The 20140-nt window shown below is 37.7% G+C and overlaps 1 protein-coding gene across 5 annotated transcripts in view; it reads right to left on the reverse strand.

Moving 5' to 3' along the window:
- ANO4 (anoctamin 4) overlaps window positions 1–20140 on the reverse strand; it is a 198067-nt gene that overhangs the window by 99941 nt on the left and 77986 nt on the right. For 4 of the 5 annotated variants that reach the window (XM_055809048.1, XM_055809052.1, XM_055809046.1 and 1 more), the window contains exons 3-4: window positions 12309–12445; window positions 5590–5748 (exon numbers count right to left, since the gene is read on the reverse strand). In XM_055809048.1, coding sequence (XP_055665023.1) covers window positions 5590–5748; window positions 12309–12445 — 296 coding nt within the window. The remainder of the gene's footprint in view (window positions 1–5589; window positions 5749–12308; window positions 12446–20140) is intronic. The other variant, XM_055809049.1, reaches the window with a different exon arrangement.

Here is a 20140-nt window from a genome sequence, read left to right on the forward strand (position 1 = left end):
GGTCTGGAAGTCAGCTTAATTCTTTTCTGCCTATGAATCACAATCAGCAATAAAGTTTATGTAACGGGAGTCTCATGAACAATTGCAGTGATGATGCACAAACTAGAAAAAAGCAGATCAGTCTTACATAACTGTTTTGGCTTTGCAGCACTAACAAGTAGATGTCATTTTTGCCAGAAAGAAAGATGATAATATTTGACTATGCTCAGGAGCAATAGCTGTAGATTATAACATCTCTTCCACAACATCACTTTCTGAGCACAAATGTATTTAAAATTTCAGTCTTTGAAGCTGGGTTTTTTCATATTCTTTCTTTATTTCTTTTACCTTACTTTAACATGGTCATAAGTCTATTTTGGTTTTACGCTCAGGGATGAGTCAAGAGTCACAGAGATACTATATTGTGTGCTTTTTCTGTCATCTGTAATTTCTCTCAGCATTCATCATTTTAAACCAGGCTCCAAGTTGCTGCTAAATATAAGTCTCTTACTGAATACATGTTTCTAGCCTCTGAACTCCTGTCCCCTAAGTGCAAAGATACAGCCACATTAAGAGAAACTGCTTCATATAACTCCTGCTACCTCGCCATGAACCTATCTACATCTGTTTGCAAACTTGAAAAGTCATGAAATAGTAGTATCCTGTAATTATATTGCACCAACTACTGAAAAAGATCTCTAAACATAACTTTTAGTCTCAGATTAACATAACTTTCAGATTCAGATTATACCTGCTAGTAGATACTTGTTCACAGAACAAAAGTGAAGCTTGTACTGTGCTTTTCTTCCCTGTCTTTTTGGTTTTCTCCAGAGAACACATATTATATATTTCTACTGCCTATTGTATACACCAGCTGCATATTGGCTGCCAGATGTCCCAGAAATGTCAGCTGCTGCTTGAGCAGGGAGTAAATGCAATTAGAGATGCCCTGGTGACAGCTTGACACTTATGGTGGCAATGTTTAAAGTTTTAATTGGGCAGCACACAATTTGGATTGTTCCTGAAAACCGGACCGTTACACCATAGTAACATCTTTTATCTGGGAGATGCAAAGATCAATATGTGGGCAGATGCCAAATGGATTGATAGCTTTTTCTAAAATATCTGAAACTAGTTCTTGAAACACATTCCACATCCAGTAGCTGTGAGGAGACTTCCTTTTTAAGGCAGTAAGGAATGCTTTTGCTTTAAAGCAGTTCATTGCTTTTATACTGAAACATTACTATACATAAATATGCAAAATATATAAAATAAAGGACCTGAAGACTACTTTCACTACTTATGTGATTAGTTGCCCTTTACTACATCTATCTATCAATTACTACTGGCACGTCAATTGTCTTTTCAAATAAACTGTATCTAATCAACTTACAAATTATAAACTTTGGACACAAAATACATCAAGTACATTTAGTAGCAGAGCTATTCTGTATGAATTACTTTAGTGCAGTCATAAGAAGCAAAAAAACTCCCCCAAACACGCAAAGTTCAGACTAAATTTAGTCTTTTCCTAGGGCTACATGACCAGATCCTACCCAACATCACATTCATTCTGGATACACAGTATTTTCTTAAATCTAAGATAACATCTTTCTTTTTTACAAATTACAAATCCAAGGGTGGTCTATGTTCATCTGAAATAGATATCTTTGAACTACCTTGCCTGTATCCTACATTTGCCTTTCATTATAGTCCATCTTAAATAGGTTGCAAATCAACAAGGTAGCTGCTCCACGCTAGCTACCTCTGTGCATGTTTATTGGGTAGTATAATTTAAAGTACTTTACTGAAAGATGTCTGTAATACTGTATCCATGTACCAGTATAGTGCAGTTACTGTTCTGTACAGTACAGCAGCTTAGGTCTACTTGATCATCTAGGACAGGGATTAAAGTACATTAATTGAAGCTGCAGGCATAATTTGGGATAAGGGAACTTAGCTGGATTTTAGCCAAGAGGTTAAATTTATAAATCTTTATTCTTGTGAAAAATAACATAGGCCCAATGCAATGCTGACTTCATTCTTTCTTGAAAAGATAGGTTTTCCAGAAAAATGCTGGTTTTTTACTGTCCCAGAGGGATGAACTATATTTTGAATGACAGACATTATCAGCATTTTCCCTTTACATAAAAGTGATCATAAGTTATTTTTTTATGAGTGTCAGTGGTCTGATCTTAGTCTCAGGTTTGCCTTGTATTTGGATAAATACGCAACGTACCCTCAGAATGTGGACAGTAATATCCTGCCTCCTGTTAACCATTTGCCAGTCAACTTTGGAAGGTATAATGTAACATTTACAGAAGGTATGAGTGCCTACAAACTGGCAATGCTCGTAGTACCTCATCTCTGATAAGAACTTGCTCCATTTGAAGACTGCCCTCTCCATTTTACCCAATACTTAAGTCTGTTTCAAAGAATATTAAAAAATGAAAACAGTAGGATCATCAATAATCTCAGAGCCAGATAATCATAGTTCTCTCACTTGTGAGACATTGTAAAAAAAGGATAAATCAATATTGGAAATTTTATATCTGGATGAAAAGAAAATAAAGTCTCCTTTCCTGGAATGACCTATATTTCCAATTAACTCACCTAGAGGTTCTATGCATATGGTCATGTCTTGGACGTGATCCATGTTGGACTGGGACAACACAGTCATCCTATCTAGACCCAATATCCACTGAAAAGCAGGGAGAAAGGTTAGAAAATTGTTTATGCTGTTCCACTCAATTATCATTCATTCTTAGAGCTCTGTTTTCCATACCTTCACTAAGTCAATAATCTGTTTCTTGGTCTGGGATCCCCTTGTCGTTTACTACTGGATATACAGAGCATCAAATCAGGCAAAACTTCCATGGGAGAGTGGTACGGTATAGCTGAAGAATGTGAGTGTAAATTCATTGGGGAATATCTGCAAAATGTTATCACCTTTTTCTAGAGTCAGAAACATATACCTGCTCAGACCTTTCTCAGCTACATGTTCTTTACATTGTGCCTGAAGTTATCTCAACATTTTCAGATTCATTTCAGATTCAGTTTCTCATCTCATGCTGTTAAGTGAACACTTCGCTTCCTGCACTCATCAATTCCTAGGTATTTTGCTGTGCAACACTTGTCAGCAAGCCACTGCAATTCATTTTTTGCTCTGAAGTGTTACTGAGGAATATGTTTTTGAAATTGCAGTGTGAACAGCTCTGAAAGTTTTCCTCTCTGTTACTGATTTCAATTAAAAAGGCAGGACTAACACAATCAAATGTCAATATATGAACAGCCAGAAGTCAAAGGAGAATAAACCAACAACCACACAAATTCACAGAAGGAAAAAATTTTCTTTCAGACCAGCAGTTACAGCCTGTTGCCTCTGTATAAGTTTTGTGGCCAAAGCCACAGATAATTCTCTCATTTTATCTGGGAGAAACTTTTTCCAGTGGAAGCAATATATTATATATGAACAACTAGAAAACAGACCTGCTGTTGAAATCTTCCAGAACTGAAACTTAGAAAGATGCATAGCCTTACCAAAAAAAGAAGTAAAAATACTGAGAAATCATCTAGGCATTAACTGATTACACCATTTAGTTTAAACCTAAGTGTTAAGCAGCACAGTTGTTACTCTGTGGGGATGGGGAGGGAAGTGTACCAAGAATATTCTTATTTCTTTCAGGATTATGATTCAATTTGGAAACTAACATGATCATAAAATATACATGCTAGGGTTTAATTTTAGGTCAGAGTCATATGTTAAAAAATATTACTACCCTAGATTTTGAAAACATTAGCCTGAGTCATGTAACATAACCTCATTTTGATCATTCTGAGTTTAGAAAATGTACAATTACTGATGCTGACAAGAAGTCACACCAAGGCCAAATGAGATTAATAAGGAATAAAACTTCATGTCAGTAGCATAATAGAAACTTAAATGAATAATCAAGTGGACAGAACAATCTCGCAGCCTTGGCAGCAAAGTACAAATAAATGGGCTTGAAAACCACAAGAAAGCTTTACAGAAAGCAGTTAAATCATCAATTTGAAGAAGTTTTATGTGCAGAATGTCGCAATAAGTTTCATAATACTTAAAATATAAAGTAACTTCATAGCTTTCACTGCTGACCTTAGCACAGCAAAAAAATCTGTAAAAATCACAAAGTAGGAAAAGATTGGTTTGAAACCATTGGGCAGGTGTATCAATAGGGAGGATTCATTCCACATTCATTTTCTACACTGCCCAAATTTCAGAGACTTCTTCAGCCTCTCTCCTGGCAGATAGCAGGGCAGAATTCTAGGAAGTGAAGTTGAACAGATGCAGCAACAATCTTGTATTCTTGGATGTTTGGTTACAACTCCTTCAGACAGTGGTACATTTATGGGAGACATGTAATGAACAACGGCTGACATTGAAAACATGTTTCAACTACAGCAGCACTAAAGACGCTAACTTCCAGGTTATGTGAAGGAACAGTTTATGGTAAGGGGTTAATGTCACCAGTGATGTGCTTTTACAAACTTACATCCACCAGTACCCATGTTCTTTCAAAACCGTTTAAAGAGAGGAAACATTTTCATTATTCTGGAGAGAAACAGCTTCCATTTTTTCCTCCCCAGAGTTCTCCAAAGCGTGCCTTTCAAGTACATGGCAGAATATCTACACATGTACCAGGAATTCAGTGAAAGAAAAGGAGATAATGTACAACACCTACATAATTGACCAAAGCCTATAACCTGAAAATTCCTCTACTGTTTCCATCAGTGGCAGCATGACAATGCATGTTAGCATGAGATGATCAAGCACAAGTAAAGCTAAATAATCACCAATACCTATTCTGTACAGAAGTGAGAATTAAGCCCTATTTAAGCACACTTAGGAAGGTTTAAGAAAAAACATGGTCTAGGCAAAAGAAAGATAGTCTCTGTAAGCCTTTTTCCTACTACCTATCACACCAATGCATTTTTAGACTCTTTACATTCCGTTTTACACTTTTTCTCAGAAAAGATTTACTGGTTAGAGCACATTGTGTTGGAAATAACATTGATATAAACAATTCACGTGTACTGCCCAATTATTTCAATGTTCAGGATTAAGACAGAAGGAGAGACTTTAAGCTGTTTTCAAAATACCAAAAAACCGCTCAAGTCTCTATGCCTAAGCTTACAGGAAAAGGAAGGCAGGTACCTAGTTAGGTCTCTGGAAAGAGCACCAAGAGCCTCAGCAGAGTGGAGTAGGTAGCTAAAAGGAAACATAGGTGCAGAAAGGTGGATTTCACTCAGTAGAATTTAGGCCATCTAAACCCAGCACTTTTTTTCTCTATTGCACAGCACAGTGGATGAAATTCTGTGGCCTACTTGTGCAAAAGGTTGAAAAGGATGACTTTAATAGCTTGTTTTGGTCTTCAGTTCATGTGTCTGATTTTCCTTTAGGCTACACTTTCCCCCTGCTCTGGCAATAAATAGCCTATATTTAGGAATGCTTAAAAGCATTTTCCCACTGCTACAACAGAGTAAGGGGATTTCAAGAGTAAACAAATCTCATACCCTCAGGCTCTACACAGCTTTAAATGTTGTAATTTTTTTTCAAGGAAGGTCTCTTACCTCTTTTTCCATTTGAAGTCCTTCGGCTCTGATATTTCTCTCAAATACTTCCCTTTTTTCTGTCTGTGGATTGGATTTTCTATACACCAGAATGTAGTCAATCCGACATTTTCCATCTCTAAAATATAGTCCATTGGTTTTGTTCTTATCAGGTACTTCCTGTAAAGAGAAAAATCAACATTTCAGTAACGATAGTTTGCCTTGATAAACGTTTCGTTGCTGTTGGCATCATCAGTTTTCAGTAATACCCAACAGGAAAGATAAGGAATTGGAACAAGCTGTTCAAGTTTTTAGGTGCTTTATATACAGTGCCTCTGAGGTCATCTGAAAGCAGTACAGACTTCCCCACCTCAAAACCAGGAGGTCTCCTTAGACAGATGGTCATATAGCCATGGGATAGGAGAGAACAGAGAACACAAGCCAACCTTCCTCCCCCGTTGCCCTCCCTAAAATTAGGAATACCTTCTTACATATAAAACAAAGCAGAGAATAGTATTAATGAAGCATAAATTTAAAATTAAGAACTTAGTATGGTAGAATGTCTTTGTGCATGTGAAAAGAATAAACAAGGAAGTAAGCATTTACTGCAGTGAGAAACACTAAAACATGGTGCTCATTGCTTTGTGATGGCTCTAGTACCTCTACCTCATAGGACAGAGACAACAATACGAAGGTCCTGTACCTACCACACTACACCTCATCAGATTAACTACAGAATATTTTTTGATTAAGGAATAGCTGAAGAAACCCACTGGATTTATTAGAAAATAATTCCTGGTGTTTCATCTAGCAGTACATAAATGCAATAAATACTGTTTCTTGGATATTTCCTGCAAAGAATGTGTGTGTTCAAACATTTGCTCTGACAGAAAGAAACAACTTGATTTCACTGTTAATAAAAGGTCAGGCAGGTCCCTCTCCTGAAATGTAAATACCAAACTGCTGGCCTTTTTCCAGAAATTCAGGAGATGAAACCCTCTACAGATCTGCCTCACAATTTAGCACTACTTCCACATAATCCAGGTCTGTCCAGGCGTTAAGCTTTCACTTTCAGAGATGTTGAAATTGTGTGGCAGTTTGCAGGTTGGACTGTTTCATACAAAAAAATGTACACTGTGAATGATGTATGGGAACAAACAGCACTCACTCATAGCAGTATAATGGACAGAGACCTTCAGGGACCTCAAGATCAGTCCAGCTCCAAGCTACAGCAAGGGTTAGGCTAATTTCTCTGTGTTTTTCCAGAATTTGCTCACGCATTCCTGCCAGAAATAACCATGCCCTGTAACACATGATCAAATCTCTGAAAAAAAATAGTATTTTGCCTTTCACATCTGGCAAAAGTAGGGAATTTTCAAAATACTTTCTCCATAGGAGAACTGCTTCTGAATTTAAATCGCAAAAAATGAATGTAGTAATAGGAAAAAATGACTGTTACAGAAAAAAACCCTAACCAATATTCCCATTCAAAGATTTTAGCGTAAGCTATCTTCCTGATTCTCAGCAGGCATTTTGATTCAATGGAAAAACCAATGAAAGGATCATAAACGTTCCATCTCCTTGGTACATCCAGTTTACTGAACGCAGAAAGGGAAAATTTTCTAAGATTCTTTTATTCCAGTTCCTGACTCCTGACACAGCCTAATGCAGACTTGATATAACGGAACTATTCTTTGAACTGAACAAGAAGGCAAGAAGATTTAAGCCCTAAGGAAATAAGAGTAACAAACCATTTATATCTATACTGCATATGATTCTGACAAATGATATTACCAAGATATCAGAATATTAAATATGAAGACAGCTCAAGAAGCACAAGAAGGTTTTTTCCCCATAAAAAAATCTACATTGAGAAGATGTAAAGAAAACCCAAAAGGGTATTTAAGGTTATTTAAATAAAGGAAGGGTGCAATAGAATATTTAGAGACAGTGGGCCAGGTTGGTCGTCCAGTTCTGATTTCTAAGCCTCCTGGCGAGCCATCCTTCCTGTTCTGTAGGTCCCAGAGTCTCTACATGTATTTTAGCAAGAAAAGTGCTGTAATAGGAAAGGATCTGTAGATCAAAACAATTTGTGCTGGGCATCTGCTGTCCACACTATGTAGGCTTGAGGGCTTACTTTGGGCCTACTCTAACCTGGTCCAGGAGACTCATTGGAGTACATCTCATGATTTATTTATGAAGGAATCCACATTTAAAACCCAACACTACTCTGGAATGCAAACAAAGCATGCGTAGGGGCAATCAAGAGATTCACTTGAAATGTATATTCCTGATCTGAACTAAAACATTAGCACAGACCCATCCATAGACTACTACAAGGAATGTGTCTTTCTCATCATGCAGTAGTGACGCCACCGGAAAAATAGATTTGCCCTTTATGCTTCCTACGTTTCATCTTTCTCTGAAGAAAATTGGTTTGCCCTACACTGACTCATCAGTGCATGTAGAACCTTATATTAAAGAGCATCTATGAGATTTAGCCAAGTTATTTGACTTGTAGGACTTCTTCCCCTATAAATATGACTTCCTGAGACAACTACTTGCTCTTAGCCTTGTGAAACACTCTCAACTACAATATTGTAGTTTTTTGCTCTGAAAGACAGCTTGGACACCCTTATCTGTACTTGAAGGTTCTTTTCATTTTAGGAACACAGTATGTCAAATCCAGACTGATAAACCCTACTAGATTGGTATGGCCTCTGAGAAGGAAGCCTTTCTGCTGCCCTCTGCTATAGCCTGTAAGTCAGCTTTATAGACTGAGCCTGGACTTGCAAGAACTCTGAGGACCTAACATGATATGGAGACAGTCAGGGCTGGCCCAGCAATGTCAGGAAATAGCAGCTGCAGGGCTTTTGCATTGTCCACAGTATTCCAGGCTTACACTATTCCAGACAGAGACTTTTCTCCTATCTTGAATTTTGCTGACTCTCCTCTAGACATTGCATCTCCTTTCCCTGTGTTATGACTTCAAAATTCTGTTTTCCTAAACTGATTTAAAAAATATATCTAGAACCAAGTCTGACCGCAGTTTTTGGTGAGAAAGTAGTCTAGTCTATTCCTTCATCTGAAAGAAGATGCTAGAAAAGGAAGAACAGGGAAGACTTCACTCTAACAAGAAGTTTAGCATTTCTGGCTATCTTGGCAGCTTTATTTCTAATACGCCTATCTGAAGTTGTATAATCAGGAATTCTTTAACCAAGGAATGCAGTAGTTTTCTAGTTTTCCTATTTTCAGGCTTACAATTGGGAGTCATCAACATTCATTAACATACAACTCATACACACATACATACTAGGAGAGCTTTAGGCTAAAGGGTTTACCCGAAAGTTTCACTGTTCAAAATGAAAGGATTTGTAAACCTAACAGCTACAGAAACTTTAAATGGAAATTTTAGGAAATCAAGGAAATTTAAAACTTTACCTGCAGGTCTTTAAAAAAGTAAATCAGAAGGGACTCCAATGTTTACTAATTTAATGAGAGATTATATTCTTTCTTCATTCCTTATTATTTCAGTATATGGTTATTATCAGTGTGGAAGTTCAATGAAGATAGGATCTTTGAATTCTAAAGAGAACATATTGTCCTGTTGTTTCTGGCTACTTGAAATTAGAGTCCCCTGCATGCAACTTCACAGCTGGTGGGGAGGGTTAACACCTCCACCACTAACAGTGATAACTTACAAACTTTTGCAGAAAAAGGAGAATCCCAGAACCCCCCAGTTTTTAACGCACAGTTCTAATCAAAGAACAAGTATATTTTCTCTGTGTGTTCTTTTTTCTTAATATTCTTTTCCCATTTTGATTATAGTTTTGTGGAAGCTGCAACTTCATTTTTCCATCTATCTTCACTGGTTGGTATATTCTTCTTGACATCATAATATATTTAATTACATGGAACTTTTCTAATAATGAAATTGTGTAGGCTGCAAAACCAAGTGCTAAAAAGTTAGGAAGTAACAGATTTGTAGTCTTCTCTGAAAGCTTGTATAATCTCTTTTCATATTCTTCCTGATCACTGAAGAAGACAGGGATTTGTTGGAAAAAAATTAGGTACTTAGCCTGTATTTTACTAAGTATACACAAGAAAACTGAGCTGAATTTGCACAAGCTGTCATTAAGTGCCACAAAGAACATAAAAATTCTTATTTTTCAACATGAATACCTTTTTACTGCCATAATTTTCAGTGGAAGCACTAATTTATAAAAGAGGTGGTTAAAACAAACTCTATTCTGCACATATAAACTTACTTAAGTAGAAATCAAACCGTGTTCCAGCTCTATCATTTTCCCTTGTTTGGATAAGGACTGATTTATTGATCCATAGAAAGAAAGGCAGAATAAATGCATACATAGAATACAGCCTCTAAATAAAGTTTCCTTTAATTGTTATCTTATTTCTGCTGCTACTCCAGTTGTCAGAAAATGAAACTTCAGTGGAAGTAATACAATATTTTAGTGATAATATGTCCCTGGATATAAATTGTAAAGTATATATCTAATTGTTATATTGGCATATGTAAAACACATTTTGATCAATGCAAATAAAGCAAATGTGATCTTCAACTTGCTCAGACTGTGGCTGTGTTTGAATGAAACATAGAACAAATTAAAAAACCCTACCAAACATCTTTACCCTAAGGACAAACTGAATCCCAGTATGGCTCTGCATCTGTTAAGGAACTTTTGATAAAGCTCCATCCATAAAGCCTTCATTGCGTCTTCTGATTGACCACAAAAAACTAACAGTTGAAGCAAACAATATTTCAACTTGTCAGATAAACAAAAGTGATAAAAAACCTTTTGTATGTCCTTGTAATTTATTTCGATTGTAAATTCATTTTAATTAAGTCAGCCACAAATAATATTAAATAATTCTGCTGCAATGTTAGTTTCAAAACTAAACCAAACATGAGTACATTTAGAGACACTTTTATCAGTGCCGGATCCACTGTTCTGATGACATTAAGGGAGATCCACAGTCTCTCTTAGCTATTAAACTAAACTGAAAGAATGAAAGGAAAGACTTCACCCCACCATTACATAGCTGTGTTCCTATATTTATCCATACAAACTGCAAAACATTTAAACAGTGTTATCTTTTCCGTCTGGAATTAAGCAGAGGCCTAGTACTTTGAAACTTCTTTTTATAGGCTACAGCATCCCTCAGCTCCCATTAAGACTTCCAATTTTCTGGGTTTTTTTCCCCCTTTTATACATATACGTGACTTACATTGCTATTTTCCTCAATTATAGTTATGCAGGAAAAAAAGATAATTCAACTAGGAAAATACTTCCTTTCCCTTTTTCCCTTTCCCTTTAAAAAACAACAAAGATTACATCAAAGTGAAAAAAAAAAAAAGGTTTTACAATATTGTTAAATTAACAGCATCATAATTTGCTCTATGTCACCCTTTGTCCTTCTGACCACTTTCTGTTCATTTTTCCTCTTTAACTTGCAAAGATCATGTGGCTTTTATCTGCACCATTTTGTTAAAGACCATATGGTACATGATGCCAAAATGTAACACAGGAGTATCATGTCAGATTAAGCTATTATAGTGCAAACAGGCAAAGAGGGCCCTTTGTAAGTTGTATGGGAAGCTGGGGTAGAGCAATGAGTAAAGGGGAAGATGAAATTGTGAGCAAGGTCAAACGTATCTCTGGCGCCCTGAATTTTGTTGCTTTTAATTATCTGTCTAACCACTCCAGGAGTGCAGCTCTCTATGGGCTGAATTTCTAGCACAATGAAAATCTGTGACTCTTTTTTCAGCAGTGCTTCACAAAAGAACAAAAGAACTTGCATCACAAAACCCTCTAGCTCCTGCAAAAGACATGATCTGTAATTGTATCTCCCAAACTTTAACTAAACTAGTAAACAAAACACGATCAGGGCAGAGCTTCAGCAATATCTTATAGCTTCCTGTGTTTTTTAATTGTTAGTACAATCCCTGCCAGAAAGTTCTCAGGCACAGCTTGCAGGTAACATTAGATCACTCCAGTAATTAGTCTGAACACGGCCACATTTCTGAGGTGGGGAAAAGGAGACAAGTCCCTGGTCTCTTCTCTTTACTCCCTGAGGAGACAGCCCTAACATCCATGGGTTGTAAGGCAGCTGGAGGCAAAGTCAAAGGGTATCATGTTCCTTTCTGCACAAAAGACACAAAAAGGAATTTAGGCCCAAATTTTTATCATGGGTCCACAATGCTTTGCCTGCTTTAAGACATAATTTAAAAGGGACTATGTGCTGAATGATTCCTCCATGGTACGTTCTCAGAATCATCATTATACACCATCAGGTCGCTTGTTCTTCACTGAAAGGGAATGTTTCTCACACCCAATGCCCAGTGCTTCTTAAGAGAGATTTATGATAAATTCTCCTCCTCGTCCTTCCTTCCCCCCAAAGGAATAATATAGGGGAAACTTTTCCATTCTTAGAAGCTGTGAAGCTTTAGACTCAGACGGTTCAGAAAACAAGCAGACAACAAAAGCTTGTATAGACTTTTCACTGGGGGTGCGTGAAATCAATAAACCCTCCTTTTAACTTGAGCTATTTTATATTTCAGCATTATAATCTTAGAATGGAAAACCAGTCCCCATGGGAAAGGTCAGATACAAGTTGACTTGCAGAGAATGAGCTTTTAAATCAAATTACATTTATTTCCTTTTTATAAAAAGCACAAAGTATATAATTATTATATTAATAATTCTGTGTGTTCTTACCTCTCCCACAACTTCCAACCTGCTGGCATCATCAGAAGTACTGGTCAAGTTACCATGGTGAAGCAGGGAGTCATCATCTTTGGAAGGGCTGTTCACACCTTCTAACTCATCAAAAAAAATGTTGACATCCTTAGCTACTAAAAACAAAAATAAAAATATACATTCGAATCACCATCGAACCAAACAAAGACACCAAGTGTAATACATTATCAACAATCCTACTTTTTAGTTCTGGTGTAAGTATATACTATATTAAGTTTAAAATCTGGTGTGCATTGGTGGAGTGCTTTCTTCACCAATGAGCCATGTAAAGATTTAGGATACCACAATACCTCACTGACGAAAAATAAATGATTTTCTGTCGCAATACGACATACGTTAGCTACCTCTTTAGCTTCTCTTGAGGTAAGTGGCTTAAAAGATTATCTTCTGGATTAGTATGGTCTCTGAAAATTTGCTATTATAAAGAAGCAGATTTTTTAACATACTACATAAAGTATTAAGTTAGAAGTTGTACAGACCTGTGGGGCAGCCAGAGGCAGGAGACTTCAAATATTTAAAAGGAATTGAATAAGTGAGCCTGGGCAGAAGTTTGTCTTTGCACCATTTGGAATGTTTTAATGCATGTAAATCTGGAATAATCACATCTACCTCCTGCACAGCCCTCAGCTGTGCACGAAGAAATAGTTTAAAGATACAGGATGCTATAGTAAACCCAACTGTCATAAAAAGTGACACTTAGAAGGGCCTAGAGCACATTCCTCCACCCTGGGGATCTGGCGGTTGGGCTTGGGGCCAAGGCAGAGCCAGTGCAGCCGAGAGTGGCCCCTTCCCTCCAGACCCCCAGACAGCACTGTGGGGACACCTGGTCCGGGCATCCCAGGGCTCTGCCTGACCCTGGTGCTTCCCACTGGGGCTGATACAGGTGTCAGCCCATGGGCCTGGCCTTGGCCCATCCCTGTCCAGGGCAGGGCCTGGCTGCCTGGGCCTGGCCCCCCACCCTCCTTGCCCTGGCTAGGGTGGTGTGCCGGACCCAGGCTGCCAGGCCCTGCCCTGCCCCCCACCATGGGGAAACCCTGGGCCAAGTGGTACCCTGACAGGAGAGATCTACTTGAGTAAATGGGTTGAATTTCCTCCACCTTTCATGCAATGACAATGTCATGTGATAATTTTACTCCAATTGAAAAAAACAACACCACTAGAAGGAGTTAAAGGTTGGCACTGTACTCAAGATTAAAGCAGTGCTAAGTTTAGGGTGACATTCCCTGCTCTGCTGAGCAAGGAGGTGATGAGAAGCTGTGGGCAGAGCTGGTGTGCAAGTCTACAATCCCACATAAGCACCACTGACCTGCTGACCAAGCAGCTGTTGGATGGGCGACGCAGGGTGGGCAGGCTGTGGCCAGCGAGGTCTACCTTTGCACCCCATACGCTGCAGGCCTGGTGCAAAAGGGTGATAATGGGATGTGTGTGGGGAGAAGAAAAATGCCTTGGCTGAGGATCAAGCTTCAACTGTGGATAGACTTCATCTCTCCGACCTCATGCTTCATAGGCAAAATCCAGAATTACGACAGTAAAGTCATAATTGCTAGAAGGGGCCCCTGAAGGTCACCTACTGAGCCTCCTCCCCTGAGTAGAATAGGATCAAATATCTATTACTCTTGACAGAAATTTCTCTCGCCCACTCTCCCTCACACTTTTTTTGTAAACTTGACTGACTTCTGGAATCATTCTTCTGTGCAATAAAACCTCCTGATCCTTTCGCTTCTCTGCAACTCCCCTAACAGTGACAGGCACTTGTGACTCCTGTTGATGAGAATTTGTATTAACAGGGAACACGCAAAATCTCTAATTGCTGGTGGCAATTTAGTACCATTTCTAACTACAGGCTGCAGGTATAAAAACCCACTGTGGAGAGACTGAATAGCTTGCCAGAAATTAACAGCCGTTAACTGTTCTCAACAAACATAAGCATTTTGTAACCTTTTCACCATTCCCTTCTGCAGGGACTATAGCCCATTTTAAGAAACCTTTTTAAAAAATCTCCAATGCTACCAACTCCACAGTCTCTGCAGGTGACTTGTTTTTAACTATCACAAGCAGAAGAAAGTTTTCTTCATAATATTCATCCTGAATATGCACCTATGTTGCAATTTAAATATATTATTCTTTTCCTGTCAATCATGAATATGGGGAAGAGATTGCTCCCTTTTTCTACATGTCTTTCACAGTATCTAAAGTCTGTTATTACAGCTGTTGGTAGATAAAATAGAAAACCCTACCAAAATATTCAAGAACCCTTCTTCTTCATTTTCATGCATAAATTAAGGACAAGGTTAATTACATACATTGTATTTTTGATTGCAATACTTATAAAGCCACTAAAAATTTCAGAAACAATAGAAAAATCTTCACGTCCAAATTAATCCACTCTACACACTAGACTAATGACCTAATCCAAGCAGCATCATTTTTCATAGAGATTCCGAGTTTTAAATACTTTCATTATTTTTTTTCATGTAGACAGTATAACAATAAGAAATTCTGTGCTAAATCAACAATTTTTAGAATAACATACCACTACTTGAGTGTAGCAATTTTGGGATTGCATAATGACTAATCTAGCTATCATTCTTTGTATCCCAATATTATTTTTGCACAATATTTAATCCCTACTTAACACTTCATATCATAATTCATCAGTTTTACATAGCACCCCCTGTTCATCTTTTATGGAGATATCGAAGTAACAGCATCACCTACTTCACTTTCTTTTATATTGTGTGTATCATTATAGTCTGTGAACACAGAGATATAAAACCTCTTCTTTTTTTTTTTTTTTTTGCAGATACTAAATTTCTCTTGTCATTTTAAAGCTGTTTTTACTATCAGTCCATTTATTTTACTTATCCTGCTTTTTTGAATAGTGCCAGAATACCATTAGAGACAAATACCTAGGATGGAGTTTTTCACTTTAAAACCAGCCTTGGCCTCACACCATCCTGTTCCCAGCTAGGGATGAGCTTACTGATAGGGTTGGCGAAGAGCATCCTGGTGGCATTTTGGTTTATGTGATGGGGAGAGCCTGCGGTCATCAGTGTCACTGTGGCTGTATTCAGTCTGTCCTAGGATGAACTACAGAGGGTTTAGGAGACTTAAAAGGCAAAAAACACACTCCAGTTTGTAGCACATGCAGCAGTAACATTAAAGAATTACTTGCCACCTTGATCCATTTCAATCCACAAAAGCCATACAGGAGGTGCTTATAAAAGACAGAGGAATTGCTGCAAACAGCACAGTCTAACCACCTACTTCTTCACTGTCCCTACAGTTTCAAAGGACAAACCTGGAAACATTCCACCCCATCAGATAATAATCTGGATGTAGGTTCATGAACAGCTTTTGCATACATGTTCATATGAGAAGAATTCTTCTGAATACTCAACTGAAAGAACTACTGAAACAGAAAACATTTTGAATGACTTGAAATTTCACTAAACTGAAACCCAGAAGAGTGCCTCCATGAGAGCAACACATGAACTTGTATGTGATCCAACACCTCAATATAGTCTGAAAACTACTGTGGAAAATACAGAAATAATTAAATAGTGAAGCTCTCTGGGGATTATGAAGAAATTTATCTGTTGCAGACAGGGGCAACGAAAAATGTGAAAATGAAAATTCTGCCTGTATGCTATGCTCAATGGAATTTGAACTAGTATTTTCCTGCCATTGAGTATAATTCTTCCTGCCATTTTATACGTTGGTGCAAAAGATGAGACCTTTGAGATACCAGAATTGCTGCTTCCTGACATGCTAATAATGCTTTGGGTTGCAAAATACATGGTTTTTAAGTGAGTGTTTTGAGATACACAACTTAGTGTAAGAGAATGAATGTGTCTGGGGGTTTCAAGCAGAGAATTACTGGATTATTCTGAGGACTTGTGAGGAGTAAAAAAAAAATAATCTTATTTCAAGGTCACTTTAAAATCCAGCTCATCTCAGCAGCGACTAGAAGTTGTGGAAGCAGTGAATCTCAGCTGGTTTGGGAAATTATCTACCAGGACCTGTCCAGATTGCCTGTAGAAGAAAATTGCTTCTATCAGAAGTATGCATATAACTGGCATGCTGGTTGGTAACTTCAGCAAATAGGATAAGTAGTGACATGCTGAACTACCTCATCAGCGCTAAAGGTATCTGTTACCTTTTTCCAGTTGTAGTAACGGTGTGTTGCTGGTGAGACAGCAGAGCTCTTTACACTGTAGTTGCCTTGATGCATATGCTTTTGAAAATACGCTTTTAGTATTTCATTTGTCACTGACACTAAACATGGGGCCCTAACATTTGCTGAGACCATTTTTCTACCTTCAGCCTCATTGGATACTTAAAAAAATAAATCATAAAATACTGTTGCACAAAACTAAATAAATAATTTAAAAAGCAAATTCTGTTTACTTTACTTTAATAATGGTGATGGTACTTCCAAGCCAACTCTCGGGTTGCCTGTAGATAGCTCAGCCACTCCACTCCAATGGACATGACACCTACATGGTCAAATGTTGCTAAAGGCATAATCAGGGCTCAGTCTTTCCTGTCTCCTTCAGATCATGACATGCATATATCCACAAATGACCTTAGCAAAACAGTGTATCGTAATTCTACCATATACACGTTACTTGGAAGACAGTCTGGTGCTATTGTATAGTCACATCTTTTTAAGCACTGAACTTTAACAGGAATACAGAGCAACATGTACACTATTGCTAAAGGAGATACTAAGAATTCCCCCTCTGGTTTTAGAACAGCTTAAATATGCAAGTTCTTTGGTCCCCCTCATGTTCCATTTTATGGAAAGCAAAATGTCTTGATAATCCAGAATCCCTTGAGGAAAAAAACCAAACGTGAATGCACAAATATTTTTAATCCAAATATAGTAGAACCACATATTTTGAAAACTGAATGCTGGGTAAAGTCTGAATAAGTGTCCATGCATAATCTCAGTAGGTCCACAAGCCACTGTGGACCAAGAGGCTGATTTTGGTAGGGCTCAGAGATAAGATAACTCCTTTAACTTTCTGAAGATGGACACTCAAAACCTGAGGTGCCTAAAAATAAGAATTTTCATTAAAAAAATGTGACCTGACTAAGTTTTTGCATGACAAGATGGAAGCATGCTCAGAGAACATGTTTCTGTTCATTAATTGTAATTTTATTACCAATCGTCACACCAAGCCATTGAATATACTGTAGCTTTGGATAATGCAAACTGAAGATCAATATTCCAGAAACTGCTCTTTGGAAGCTTTTATAACTATCAGTAACACTGAAAAGTGAATTTCTTTAAAAATTCTTAATGGCAATGTTTATAATAAGTATAAAGCATTTCCACATGTTAATGGCGGTAGAAAAAATGATTGGGTTTCGGAGGATCAATATTGTAGAATACCCCTTAAATACCTGTTTAGCAGAGACTTGCAAAGAATAAATGTTCCAGTACAAAAATCCAAGAATCCTTCTGCATCTTGTAGTACATGTTATGTTTCTACAGCATTTATTTTGATTTTTTGATAGAAACATTTTTCTGCACTCATAAAGCTGGCAGATACAATTTAAATATCTTTGCTTCAACAAGGCCTTCCTACAGATGCTATACAGCCCTGAACTTTTTATTATGCTAAATGCTGAACTCAGTAACTACACAGTGGATCAGCAACCCCATCTCAGGAAACATGCTGATATCTGGCTTCCAGATTATGAGAATTAAAACGTTAGAATCAATTTTTTTTATTAAATTTAGTGAGAGTCAATGTAAACTGGATTTTGAAAAATATTTTTAAAAGCCAGAGATTTCTTAGAATTTTAGGTTTACTGCATTGGCAATAAAAATAAGTTTCATACATTCAAGCAAGTTATAGGAATTCATTAAAAAAGCTTGAGATCTGACCTTTTTAAATAAAGCTATTTACTGCTTTTCCATAGGAAGTCCATCTTCTCAGTGTAATAACTAGGAAAAAGCCATGAAAGCCTTTGCTAGCTTTTGTCATGGCCCTGAGGTCACCCCCAGCCCTGAGTGTCCTTGCCTGGACCCCCAGGGTTCCCCCCACCCTGCCCAGGTTCAAGGACCCCATTTCAGCCCCCCAGGACTGCCAGCCCCTGCCCAAGTGATACCACAGCAGGGCTGCTCTTCAGCTCCCTACAGCCCTGCCCTGCCTGGCCACGGCCCCACCGCACCAGGGAGGTACCTGATGACCAGGGCTGGGGCTGCTCCAGATGCCCCGGGCTGCTCTGCTTCTGGCTGTGGCACGTGTACAGGCTGTGAGTAGGCAGCAGCGGGTCATTCTGGTTTCTACCTGACAGACCATTCATGCAGAACCTTGACACCTTTGCTGTATAGTTTACAAGTCTGATTTAGGGTCAGATGCATCACCCTGTTTTGTGTGCCTATAGCCATTTTCAGATTAGTAATTATTGTTTCTGGATGTCTCGGACTACAGAATATTTCTGAATATCATGTGGTCAAGAAGAAACTGTTTTATAAAAGACTCACCAGAAATCTTTAGAAAAATGTGTTTAACATTCCACCATGAGCTATGATACTTAAATGCAGAATTTAGCTCTGATGTAGAAATTACTTTTAAGTCTTTTATAATAGTAGTATATTCACATAGCAGTAAATAAAGATATGGTAAATCTTTATCTTCATTTGCAGTCTACGTCAGGTACAAGCAAAAAAAAAAAAGTAGCTTTAGAGCAAAATGTTTGTTTTAAGTAACTATAAATAAATAAATCTCTGCTGTTGAATAATCACTCTTGGCAGCCTACCAAACAGAAACATGTACCAGCTAGCTAAAGTTGCACAAGGTACCACCTGAATAGAGAAATGCTCGGTAAACTCATGCTGGCAAGAAATAATATGTAGTCTTTAAAGGCATTGTTAGCTTTTTAAAATTTTCATTCAGTGCTAACATCAACTGGAAATAAAAATAACTATTCAGAGCAACCACACTAGAAAAAGTATTTAGGCATGTTTATCTTAATTGTGATATCCCAACAGACTGCAGCTGAGAAGGCATTCTCCTGGACATGTAACAAGCCTTTGCAAACCGAGTTGTACAGTCATAGCAATCCTTTTGTCTTTCCAGAAGAAAATGCAACTGAAGGACATACAGATTAACTTCCCAACAGCAACCATATCTGGTCTGGATAAGGAAAAAACAGTGTCCAAGGCTGTAAAAGTTGTATCCTTCTCAAATGGCTAGAAAAAATTCTATGAATTAAAATGTTAGTTCTTAAAAGACTCTTTGTTTAATGCTATTCAGTTTTGCAATTATATTCAAATTGCTAAAACAGTTTGAGAGCCTACTTCTTTTCAGTTTATATTCATTAATCACTAGCATATATTTGTTTTACTTAGAGTAGCGTTCACCTACATTTACTCATCCACAGTGCATATGTTTGTGTCTAAGCTGTGGTAGTGATTCAAGTTAGGTTATTTCCCTAAATTCCACCTGCAGGCAGCAGAGGCAAATAGCCATTTCCAAATTGCAGATCATCTAATCTATATTAGACATCTACTTTCAAATGAGACAAACTGGGCTGTAGACATGCTAGTTGTGTTCTGTTGATCGCAAAGGGAGCACAGACAATGAATTAAGGTCTTAATACCTTCATTGCAAACCCCTGTGTTCAAGTCAGAGGAACACCACCTTTATGGCCACAGAAAATTGGCATACTTTTAAAAGAAGCAAGGGTTTTAATCTAGAAGTGTATCATTTGAGGTTATAAGCAAATTTGTGTCCTGTTGAATGAAAATGTGGGATTATTCAGCACAGGCA

The sequence above is a fragment of the Falco peregrinus genome, chromosome 6 (assembly GCF_023634155.1).
Source record: "Falco peregrinus isolate bFalPer1 chromosome 6, bFalPer1.pri, whole genome shotgun sequence".
Classification (NCBI taxonomy): Eukaryota; Metazoa; Chordata; class Aves; order Falconiformes; family Falconidae; genus Falco; species Falco peregrinus.